The 11731-nt window shown below is 38.4% G+C and overlaps 1 protein-coding gene across 1 annotated transcript; it reads left to right on the top strand.

Annotated features, from left to right (window-relative positions):
* The first annotated feature begins 7100 nt into the window (after positions 1-7100).
* Positions 7101-9964, top strand: LOC121990199 (terpene synthase 10-like). Its single transcript, XM_042544392.1, has 7 exons — positions 7101-7870; positions 7949-8228; positions 8290-8677; positions 8777-8995; positions 9054-9192; positions 9293-9526; positions 9608-9964. The coding sequence occupies exons 1-7, from the start codon at positions 7664-7666 to the stop codon at positions 9923-9925; spliced, it is 1785 nt and encodes a 594-aa protein (XP_042400326.1). The 5' UTR covers positions 7101-7663; the 3' UTR covers positions 9926-9964.
* The last annotated feature ends 1767 nt before the right edge of the window (positions 9965-11731 follow it).

The raw sequence follows: 11731 nt of genomic DNA, 5'->3' as shown, positions 1-11731 counted from the left end.
TTTTTACAAGAATTTATAACCCTAATGGAATAAGAATTTGAAATGAGCTTAGTAGGTAAACTAACTTACTTTTTAGGGTTACAAATTAAACAAACAAATGAAGGCAATTACATTTATCAACAAAAATATATTAAGGAATTACTTAAAAAATTTGGAATGAAAAATACTAAAGAATTAAAGACACTTATGGCAACTAACACAACCTTAGATGATGACCCAAATGAAAAACTAGTTGACCTAAAATACTATAGGAGTGTCATAGGTAGCCTTCTATACTTAACTACAAGTCGACCTAATATTTTATTTGTAGTTAGTATGTGTGCTAGATACCAAACCTGTGCTAAAGAATCACACTTGACTAACGTCAAAAGAAGTTTTAGATATCTCAAAGGAACATCAAATGTAGGAATCTGGTATCCTAGAGAACCCAATTTTGAACTCATAGACTACTTAACTCAGACTATGCTAGCTGTAAACTAGACCGTAAAAGTATAAGTGGTGAGTGTCAACTACTTGGCCCATCACTTGTCAGCTGATTTAGTAGGAAGCAACACTGTGTTGCTTTATCTACTATTGAGGTAGAATATATAGCTATAGGAGAATGTGTTGCCTAATTAATATGGATGATGCACACTTTAAAAGACTTTAATTTAAACTTTACAAATATAAAAGTACTAATTGATAATGTTAGTTCAATAAATTTAACCAAAAATTTGTGCATCATTCAAAAACTAAACACATCGAAAGTAGACATCACTTTATCAGGGATCATGTCACTAAAGGTGACATTGAACTCAAATACATTGAGTCCAAGTCAAACCTAGCTGACATATTCACTAAAGTCCTCTCCGAAAGTGAATTTAGTAACTTGCGTCGACAATTAGGAATGTGCTTAATAGACTAGGACTCTTAATTTCAAAATTTCTTTAAAAAATTATTCTTTAAAATTCTAGGGTAAAATTCTTTATTTATTTTTCTCAAAACTTCCCTTATTTTAGAATTTTTAAAATTACTTTTAGCTTTAGTCTAGATCAAACCCTTAGAAAGCATGCTCCTATAGATCTAAGACTTGAGCATCTCACCAACACACTAGGACTACCTTGTTTGTATAATATTAAACTTAGAAAGGGGTGAGATGCATAGGCAGATTGCTTGGAATTAGATGCTTATATCAGTATATCAAAACAAGTCTAGACATTAAATACCAAACTAACAATAATCAGGTTAAGTTTTTCAATTTAGTCAAACACTAACTAGATAAATTGACTTAACCTGACTAACCAAGTGAAAAATACTATCTTCTGATAGTTAGTAAGTAACTAATGGTTAAATAGTTAAGGATATTTTTTAGTTGTCTATTTTGAAATAATGTCAAGTTCAGGAGGAGGATTAATAACTTATTTTTTTTAAAAAATTGCTTCATTTTTTTTACTACTAGCATTTTCAAAACTGTAAAATTTATAAATACTTCAACTTTATCACCCTTAGTATTTTTAAATGATAGCTTTGTAAATCAGTTTGACCACTATTTAAGTTTTTGAAATATTATTTTAAAAGACATTTTAAAAAAAAGTTTTCAAAAGTTATCTTTAAAAAACCTAGCTATTTTCCAAATATTTTTTTTTTATTTGGAAAAATAATTTTAAATTTTCTAACCTTAAAGTTATTTTTGTAAAAACTTTTCTTTTGAAAATCTTGTGAAAAATTAGTAGATTTTGAAAATAATTTCAAATTTTCTAATCTTTAAAGTTGTTTTTACAAAAACTTAGAATTGTTAAATTTTTATATCTTTTGGAAATCCTGACATAAAGTTTTTACTTTTAAAAATCACTTAACAAAGATGTCTTTAAAGATTCACTTCAAGTTAATTAACTTATTTTCTAAGCTGTTTTAACTCCCCCAAGTAATCCTAAAAATTTTCTATTGTCAAAGTTTTTTTTGGTTACTTTACTTAGCAATTTTTTTTTCATGTATTGTCTATTATTATTTTTTAATGAATGTCAAAGGGGGAGGGTTAGGTGGATTAAGTTAGCAAAATACCAAGCATAACATCAAAACAAGAGTAACTTAAAAACCATGTTATTTATTTTTGCATATTCTTTTTTTTCGAACTTAACCCAGGTTATCATTGCATCAAAAAGGGGGAGATTATTGGTGCAGGTTGCACTAACGGTTTAACTCAAATTTTGATGAATGACAAAGTAAGTTAAGTTAGGTTTAATGTGATCTAACGATTTAACTAAGTGTACAAGAGAAGTCTAGATAGGTCGACGACTGACCGGATATCTGGCAAGAAATTTAGCTAGGTCAACAGGCTGACTGGATAGCTAGTATGAAGTATAGATAAGTCGATGGACTGATCGAATATCTGTCACAAAGTCCAGCTTAGTCTACGGGTCGATCGGATAGCTGACATGAAGTCCAAACAGGTCGACGGGTTGACCAGATGTCTAGTAATATGATAAGTTAAGGTAAGTCACTGTAGGAGAGTGATTTGGTGAGGACGCGTTCCTCGTCTGAGGGAATAGTAGGCGTCGATCCAACTTAAATCCATTTGAAAAATCTAAGTTGAGATCTTGACTAGATTCTAGTATCGAGGAGACAGAATCTAATTACTACTTTGGACTATAATTGTGCTAACACCTGTTTTACAGGGTAATATAAGTTTTATTGTCTCGGACTAACTTCATTTTTGCAGGAAATAAAGGCTACTAGAAAAGTTGGTCCGGGCGCCTGGAAGCAGTCTAGGCGCCCGGAATGCCTAAAATCAATCTTGTCACCAGCTTGGAGCACGTTGATTGGATAGCTAATGTCATTGTCCAGGCGCCCAGAAGGGATCCAGGCGCTCGGAGCTGCCTATATAAGCATCCTTCCACCAGGAGCACAAAACACAACTTCTCTTTACAACTTCTTTCTTGCGCGCTGCTCCAAAGATGCTCCTGCGACGCTGTGAAACTTCTCCGAAAACTTGCACCTCAGTTTTTATTTTCCTTGTTGTTGGTAACTTTATTTTATAGTTCTTGTACTTATTATGTAACTCTTTTGTGAACTATTAGTGGATTGCCCAATGAAAGCACTTTCACGTGTGAGCCTTGGAGTAGGAGTCGACGAAGGCTCCGAACCAAGTAAAACTTGGTGTGTTAGCGTTGTTTTCGTTATTATTTTCCGCTGCGTACTTTGACTCGATAATGATTTTTAAACGATCGCTATTCACCCCCCCCCCCCCCTCTAGTGTTCTTTTCGATCCAACAGATCGAAGTGTGATGCCCATGTGGGACTATAAACGAGGATGTCGTCAAAGTATACCACCACAAACTTTCCCATAAATGGCCGCAAGATCTAATGCATAAACCTCATGAAGATACTGGGCGCATTGGACAGTCCAAAAGGCATGACCATCCACTCATATAGCCCATGTTGTGTCTTGAATGCCATCTTCCATTCATTACTAGGTCTTATTCTGATATGGTGATATCCGCTTTTAAGGTCAATTTTTTAGAAGACCTTAGAATCAGATAGTTGATCCAACATGTCATCCAAGCAGGGAATTAGAAACATGTACTTCACTGTAATCTTGTTGATGGCTTTGCTATTGACACACATACGCCATGAGCCATCTTTTTTCGGTACTAGTAGGGCAGAAAATACACAGGGGCTCATGCTCTCTCGGATGTGTCCCATTTACAACAACTCCACCACTTGATATTGCAATTCTTTTGCTTCTTTAGGGCTAAGGCGATAAGCTGGCCGATTAGGAAAACTTGACCCTAGAACAAGGTCAATCTGATGTTGGATATAATGCATCGACGGTAGCCCAGAAGGAAGATCCTCCGACATCAGCTTATTAAAATCTGCTAGCAGTTGCTATACTTTGGCAGGTAACTCTGTGTCCATGGTCGGAGCAATAATTTGGCATGGTAGCAAAGCATATACAACTCCTTGCTCTACTTCATTTAAACACTTGGATATAGAAAGCAAATTAGTATTTTTAGCTATCAGAACTAGAGTAGTTCCTTCCTGCTGCGGCGCTAACATAATTTTTTCCCATTGACGTTAAGGGTATAGGTATCCTTCCGCCCATCAATGACAGCACTGTGATCATACTACAATGGTCGTCCCAACAATACATGACATGCATCTATGACCACGACATCACACCAAGCACTATCAAAGTATTTGCTAATTGAAAAGGAAATGAGGCATCGTCGGTCTATTGTTACCTCGCTTTCTTTATTCAGCCAAGATAACTTGTAGGGTTTAGGATGATGGTCTGTCTTCAGTTGTAATTTCTGGACAGCCTCTATGGATATTACATTCTTACAACTGTCGCTGTCGATAATCATCTTGTAAACTTTATCCGCGATAGTGCAGGTAGTATGAAAAATATTAGTTCTCAACCAATCATCCTCCGAATCACCCTTAGGAGTCAATAGACTCTTATGAACAACCAAAGTCTCATGACCATCGCCATAAATCACTTCGTCAGATGCTTCATACATCGAATCTCCAATTGTTGTTGTATCTTCTATCACCTCTTCCTCGATCAGCAAGTTTTTGCCCTTTGGATCAATAAAAGAGGGCTTTCTGCATTGGTGGCCATATGTCCTTATTCACCACATTGATAACATCTGACAGGGGTTTTAAAGTAAATCTGTGGTGACCGTGGTGATGGTCACTGCGATGGTTGTTACGATGGCTGCTGTTGTGAGGGATGAGAATTTTGAGGGCAAGCTGGACAATTGTTCTGGTCGTCTCTCCCCATTGGTTTCCTATTTTGTTACATTTCAGCTTCTAGTGCATGCTGAAAGGCCTCTGACATCGTCGAGAGTGAATGAAGACTGAAGGCATCTTGCAAGGCCAAACACAGACCCCCTAAGTAACGTGCCACCTGCTTCTCCTCCGTCTCAGATAGGTCATTTTGGGCCATTAGCTGGAAAAACTCTTCTATATATTCGTCGATTGATCTTGTACCCTATCTTAATGAGTGAAGTTACTAGAACAAAGTTTGGGTGTAGGCGAAGGGAAGGAAGTGTTCCTTCATGTTTTCCTTTATATCTTCCCAGATAGTTATTTAAGGTTTACCTTGTTTGTCCAGAGAGTGCCGCATATGTTTCCACCATGCTGATGCTCGCCCTTTGAGTCTGATGGCAACTAACTTCACTTTCAACCGATCTAGAATTTGCTAGTAGTCGAAAATTCGCTCTACTTTGTTGATCCAATCAATGAAGTCCTCTGCTAGCAACGAACCAGAAAATTCGGGCAAATCCTGAAATCCGAAGTCTCTAGCAAGCTCCTCTCGTCCATGACGATCCTAAGGTGAATCTCGCCGGTGATATGGATTCTCGAAGGAAGACTCAGATCCATGATTTGAAATCTCACGATCTTCGAGATCCCATGCCATCATATGTTGGGTTAAATCTACAACTTGCCTCTGTAAATCCTCAATCGTCATTATGTCCTAGACGCTACGACCACGGTGCTCAGCTTCCTCCACTGAAGCCTGCCTGTTATTGCGACCGCGATGCCCCACAATTGGATCTGTTAATGACATTCACGGGCTCTGATACAACTGATGCCGGGCAGGATAGCGATTATCCTGTGAGCTGATGCGAAAAGGAAAATTGAGGAGAAGACAAGAAGAGGAACCTTTAAGAAGGAGACTTTTTATTAAACTTAAGAGGTTAATCCCTCAACATCTAAATATGACTCTTGTATAGACCATAACCTAAGATTAAAATAAGGAAATTAAAGAAATTACAATAATTACAATTAACAGATCTTAATTCCAATCTTGTAAAGAAAGGAAATAGCTTTTTACCCAAAAAGGAAAATAACTAACTTAACGATCTTAACTCAAATCAAGACGCGGATCAAAATAAATTCTTTCTAAAAAATACCAGAAATACGAAAATTATCCTAAATATCTAAAAAAATAATAATTACCAAAAATAGCAAAAGACCCTAAAAGGGTTTAAACATTAGAATTTGGGGTTGAAAATTGACGGTTATGGTTACACCTGTAACAAATATAGGTTTTCGAATCCTGCACATGTGACGACAGACAAAATCTGATTTCGAGTCCCGAGTCAAAAGTTATATCCATTTAAAATTTAATAATTTATATTAGATTTTAACATGGAATATCGACCGATAATTCCAACGGAAATCTTTTATTTTTTTAGTGGCCATCACAATAAATATATAGGTCCAATATCCTTATCCTCATCTAATTTATTTATAAATTTTAATAACCCACTTTCTCATTTGTTAAAACAAATTAAAGAATCCTATTCTCATCTTATTCATGTGTTTTTTGTAAGAGAGAGAGACAGTATCGTGAGAAAGAAGGTTAGAATAATAATTAATTAATTTGAGAGACTTTAAATTTGCCCAATTAAATTAATCAATTTCAGAGGCTTTAAATTGTGCCCAATTTCTAACGACGATCACTAGTCTTAGGGCTGTAAATGAACCAAGCGTTCATGAACAAGCTTGGTGTTCAGCTTGGTAAGAGCTTGTTTATGTTCGTTCAATATACATTAGATTAGTTAAACAAACAAGCTTGAACAGCTCGTTAAGCTAAACAAACAAGCTTGAACACATATGTGTTCAGCTCGTTAACGTTCGTGAACAATGTTCGTGAACAACGTTCGTGAACAATATTCACGAACAATATTTATTAATAAAATTCTTTTCAATATGCTAAATAAACAATAAAATAAAATATAATAAATAAATAAATTTAAATTATCAATCTTAATAACCAATCAAACAATTAAAAGTTTCAAACAAACAAGCTTGAATTGAGAGCTTGATAACATCTAAATGAACCAAGCTCAAACCAAGCTCAAGTCAAACTCGAACCAAGCTCAAGCCAAGATTGAATTGAGAGCTTGATAACATCTAAACAAATCAAGCTCAAACCAAGCTCAAGCCAAGCTCGAATCAAGCTCAAGTCAAGCTTGAATTGAGAGCTTGATAACATCTAAACGAACCAAGCTCAAGCCAAGTTTCAAACAAGCTCAAGCTCATAAAAAATAAACCAAGTCAAGCTTGAGCACTCATTTCAAAAGCTTGGTTCATTTTAAGCTCGGCTCGGCTCGATTATCTTATCAAACAAGTTTGAACACCCCAAAGCTCGGCTCGACTCGGCTCGGCTCGGCTCGGCTCGGCTCGTTTACAGCCCTAACTAGTCTTGTGTTTTCAGCAGACAATCCGTAAACGTCGCTTTCGCTGACCATGTTTTGCTTGCACATGCAAAAATAATAATAATAAAATCTTTTTCACGAGAACTCGGCGTTATGCTTTCGTTTTAAAATAGGAGACGGCATTATATTACTCCTGTTTTTCCTACCCATATTAAAGTTTTTTCAGTAAACATGACTCTTTTGCTTGTTCCATCCATCAATCACATCATATATTTACGCCCCAATTTCGAAGACAACATTAACGATGCTTTAGTTAGTTTTCATTGATTAATTAGAAGAATACTTAGCTTGCAGTTGAAGGATCGATGCTTACGACCATATCACGGCACTGACGTCCATATATAGCATGTACACTTCCTCTGCTCTGCTCTGCTCTGTATAAGGAATGCCCCAACTCAACCAATTCAACGTATCAATCAGCTGCCTCCAACAATCTGACAAGCATTACGTTAATCATGTCTCCTTCTCTTGTCGCAGCATCATACATCCCTTTTCACCTAAAGCTCTGTGATCTCCGGCGATCCACCACCACCGAGCGGCCATGCTTTCCACTCATCCATTGCACGGCCAGCAGGCAATCGCCGGCGTTGGGAAAATCGACCCATTACCGGCCCAACTCGTGGTGCAACGACTACATACAGTCACTCACCGTTAACTCTCCTGTAATTAGTTCTACTACTCCCTCAACATCTCTGTTTTTTCTTTTGATTAAATCTAAATCAAAACTTTATCTGTTAAAGGTAGAGGAGAAGGATCAGACAAGGAGAATAGTGTTGCTGAAAGAGAGAATTAGAAAAGTAATATGTGAGAAGAAGGAAGTGGAAGAGCAGCTCCGGCTGATCGACCACCTGCAACAACTTGGAGTGGCTTACCATTTCAAAGACGACATTAAAGATGCTTTAGCTAGCATTCATGCATCACTAGAAGACATAATTAGCTTGCAGCAGAAGGATACTGACGTCCATGTCACTGCACTTCTCTTCAGGCTTTTTAGAGAAAACGGCTTCTCGATCACAGACGGTATATATACAGTACCCATTTAATTAACATTTTATAACTGTAATTAATGCATATATTGCAGATATCTTCAAGAGTTTCAGGAATGGGAACGGCCAGTTCTTCGAATTTTCCGTCGAAGGAATGCTGAGTTTACATGAGACAGCTTTTTACGGAACAGAGAAGGAAGTGATACTGCAGGAGGCCATGGATTTCACCACCCGGAAATTGAGAGATCTCCTGGACCAAGGATCCATTACTGAACCTGGCCTAAAGCAGAAAGTGTCCCACGCGTTGGAGCTCCCATTGAACTGGAGGTTGGAAAGACTACACGCCAGGTGGTTCATACAACTCTGCAGCCAAAGCAACAAAGACGAATGCAGTATGATTAATCCTGTACTTTTAGAATTCGCAAAGTTGGATTTCAACAGGGTTCAGGATACGCACAAGAAAGAACTCAGCAAACTTTCGAGGTATAATTAGTAAGTAATATTGGAGCTAGCCATATGAATGCATGCATCGCGAATTGAATTCAAAAGCAGTACTCTGTAATATGTATATGAATGGAACAGATGGTGGTCAGATCTTGGACTCGCACAGCGTCTGCCATTCTTCAGAGACAGGTTGATGGCCAACTACTTGTGGACCGTTGGGTGCGCCTTTGAACCAGAGTATTGGAGTTTTCGAGAGATAGAGACCCAAGCCAATTGCTTCATCGCACTGCTGGATGATGTTTACGACGTCCACGGCAACTTGGAAGAGCTTGAGATATTCACAGATGCAATAGAAAGGTTTGTTTGGTAAATGTTTGTTTGGTTTTGATACATGTTCGTAATTGATTAATTTCAGGTGGGATGTCAATGCGGTTGACAAACTCCCAGATTACCTGAGGCTCTGTTTTCTGGCCGTCTTCAACACAGCAAACGAAGCTGCCTATCGAGTACTCAAAGAAAAAGGGTTTAACGTACTGCCATATCTAAGGAGAGCTGTAATATATGTTTCTCACTTTCATCAGTAAATTTAATCCTTAATTATTAACTAAAAATCCATACTGTTGATTAAATAATTAGTTATTTTGGTCGATGCAGTGGAGTGATCTCTGCAAAGCCTTTTTGTTGGAAGCTAAATGGTCTCACGAGAAGTACACCCCCACAGTCGGAGAGTATTTGGAAAATGGATGGATCTCGGGATCAGGGCATATCTTCCTCACTAATGCCTACTGCATGAGCCCATACTTAACCAAAACAGACCTAGAAAATTTCAGAACTTACACACGATTTCTACAATGGTCCTCCATGAACTTTCGCCTCTGCAATGATCTCGTATATTTTCAAACTGTGATCGTTTTGTATTCAATTTCAGTTGAACATTAAGCAGTTGCATGTGCTGATGTGCATGCGCAGGTTGAAATGGGAAGAAGCGATGGGCCCTCGGTCATCCACTGTCTGATGCAGGAGAAAGATGTTTTAGAGGCGGAGGCTCGGGAGATGATCAAGGAGATGATCATGGCAAATTGGAGAGCCATGAACGGGGATCGAGTGAATTATACAAATATGTTCGAGGAAAACTTCAAGATTTGCGCGATCAACCTTAATCGAACGGCGCAGTTTTTCTACCGGGGTACAGATAGATACAGTGAGTACGATTCAGAAATCAAAGATTCAGTGGTCTCATTGTTAGTCGAACCGATCTATATACGTACACTATATAGATTTACATAAGCTTAACGTTGGAAATAATATGAATGGAAAAGTTGTGGATGGGAGAAAACTCAATTGTGAATGAGTTTTAATCATACGTAGAAGTTTTATTACAATGAGGTTTGATATGGTGCATGTTCGTGGGGTCGGTAAGATGAGGTGGTCATAAGTCAAGCTTACATAGAGGTCATAAGCCAAGTTTACATGGAGGTCAGAAGTCAAGCTTACGTGGAGGTCAGAAGTCAAGCTTACGTGGAGGTCAGAGGTCAAGCTTATGTGGAGGTCAGAAGTCAAACTTACATGGCTAGTCAGAAGTCACACTTACGTGGAATGGGTCAAAGTCTCAGCTGACGAGCGGTCAAAGGATAGGAGTATAAGTCAGACAAGGGCTAGCCCTGATAGTGGTCAAAGATAGCCCATGGGCCAGGTATAGCTGAGAATTGAACTCACAAGCCAAGCTAAAGGAGAGAAGGCCCTGAGCGTAGAATAAACAGACCTGACGCACAGGTCAGGTTGTACGAGCCAGGGATAACGGTAAACAGAAGCAGGTCGGGAACAGACCTAGTGCACAGGTCGGGACGTACAAGCCAAGGATAGCGGTGAACAGAAGCAGGTCGGGAACAGACCTAGTGCACAGGTCGAGACGTACAAGCCAAGGATAGCAGTGAACAGAAGCAGGTCGGGAAACAGACCTGGCATTTAGGTCGGGACATACAATCCAAGGATAATGGTAAGCGGAAGCAGGTCGGGAAATAGACCTAACGCACAGGTCAAGATGTACGAGCCAGGGATAACGGTAAACAAAAGCAGGTCCGGAAAAGACCTAGTGCACAGGTCGGGACGTACAAGCCAAGGATAGCGGTGAACAGAAGTAGGTCGGGAAACAGACCTAGCATGTAGGTCGGGACGGACAAGCCATGGATAGCAGTAAATAGTAAACATGTCTGGACATAGACCTGACGTGTAGGTCGGGACAAGCCATGGATAGCAGTGTTAGTTAGAGCCCTAGAGCCAATCATTTGATGATTGTTGTATGGACTCATTGTATCATATTCTTATATAAAAAGGCATTTGGTTTTTTGGTTATTATGCTTACTTGTATTGGTGCCAAAAAAACTAAGTATAATAGCGTCCTTGAGTAGAGGATTCTTACCTATATCAATCGGTTAGTTGAACCGATAGTGAGATGATATAGGGAACACTACTTTTAATCATTCCTAGTCGAGTATTAATATTTAGGGACAATGTTAATGTGACGACACTAGCATGTAGGTCAACTCGATGACTTGATCTCACAAGTTATGGATATAGAGATATCAAGTTGACACATGGGTATGCATTGGAGAATGTATACTGAATGACCCGCCATGAGAAAGTATCATGGATCGTTATATGAGTGTCATATACTTTCTCATGTGGCTATTAGTATGACTACTAGTCCTTGGACCTGAAGTCACCATGGATCCCTACATAAGGAGTTACGTACTTTGGCTTCGTCAAACGTCACCCGTAACTGGGTGGACTATAAAGGCGATTACTGGGTATGTAACGAATTATGCAGAGGGATGTGAGTGATGTAGATGAGATCTATCCCTCCTATATGACGGGAGCAACATCGATATTCTTGATAGAGTGAGACCACGAAGTGCATGACCATGTCCAAATGAGTCAATATGAGATATTGGGCTCATTTGATTGAGTGAGTCTACTTGGAGTTTAAGATTTAGATTGATTAGAGGATGACACGGTTTATGCCTCACATTGATCAATCTAAATGTCTAGGATAGAAGGACAATGTCATATATTGTGAGGAGTCACAATTAGTAG

The sequence above is a fragment of the Zingiber officinale genome, chromosome 6B (assembly GCF_018446385.1).
Source record: "Zingiber officinale cultivar Zhangliang chromosome 6B, Zo_v1.1, whole genome shotgun sequence".
Lineage (NCBI taxonomy): Eukaryota > Viridiplantae > Streptophyta > Magnoliopsida > Zingiberales > Zingiberaceae > Zingiber > Zingiber officinale.
Note: the sequence above shows the minus strand (reverse complement) of the source record. Positions and strands in the feature narration are given on the sequence as shown.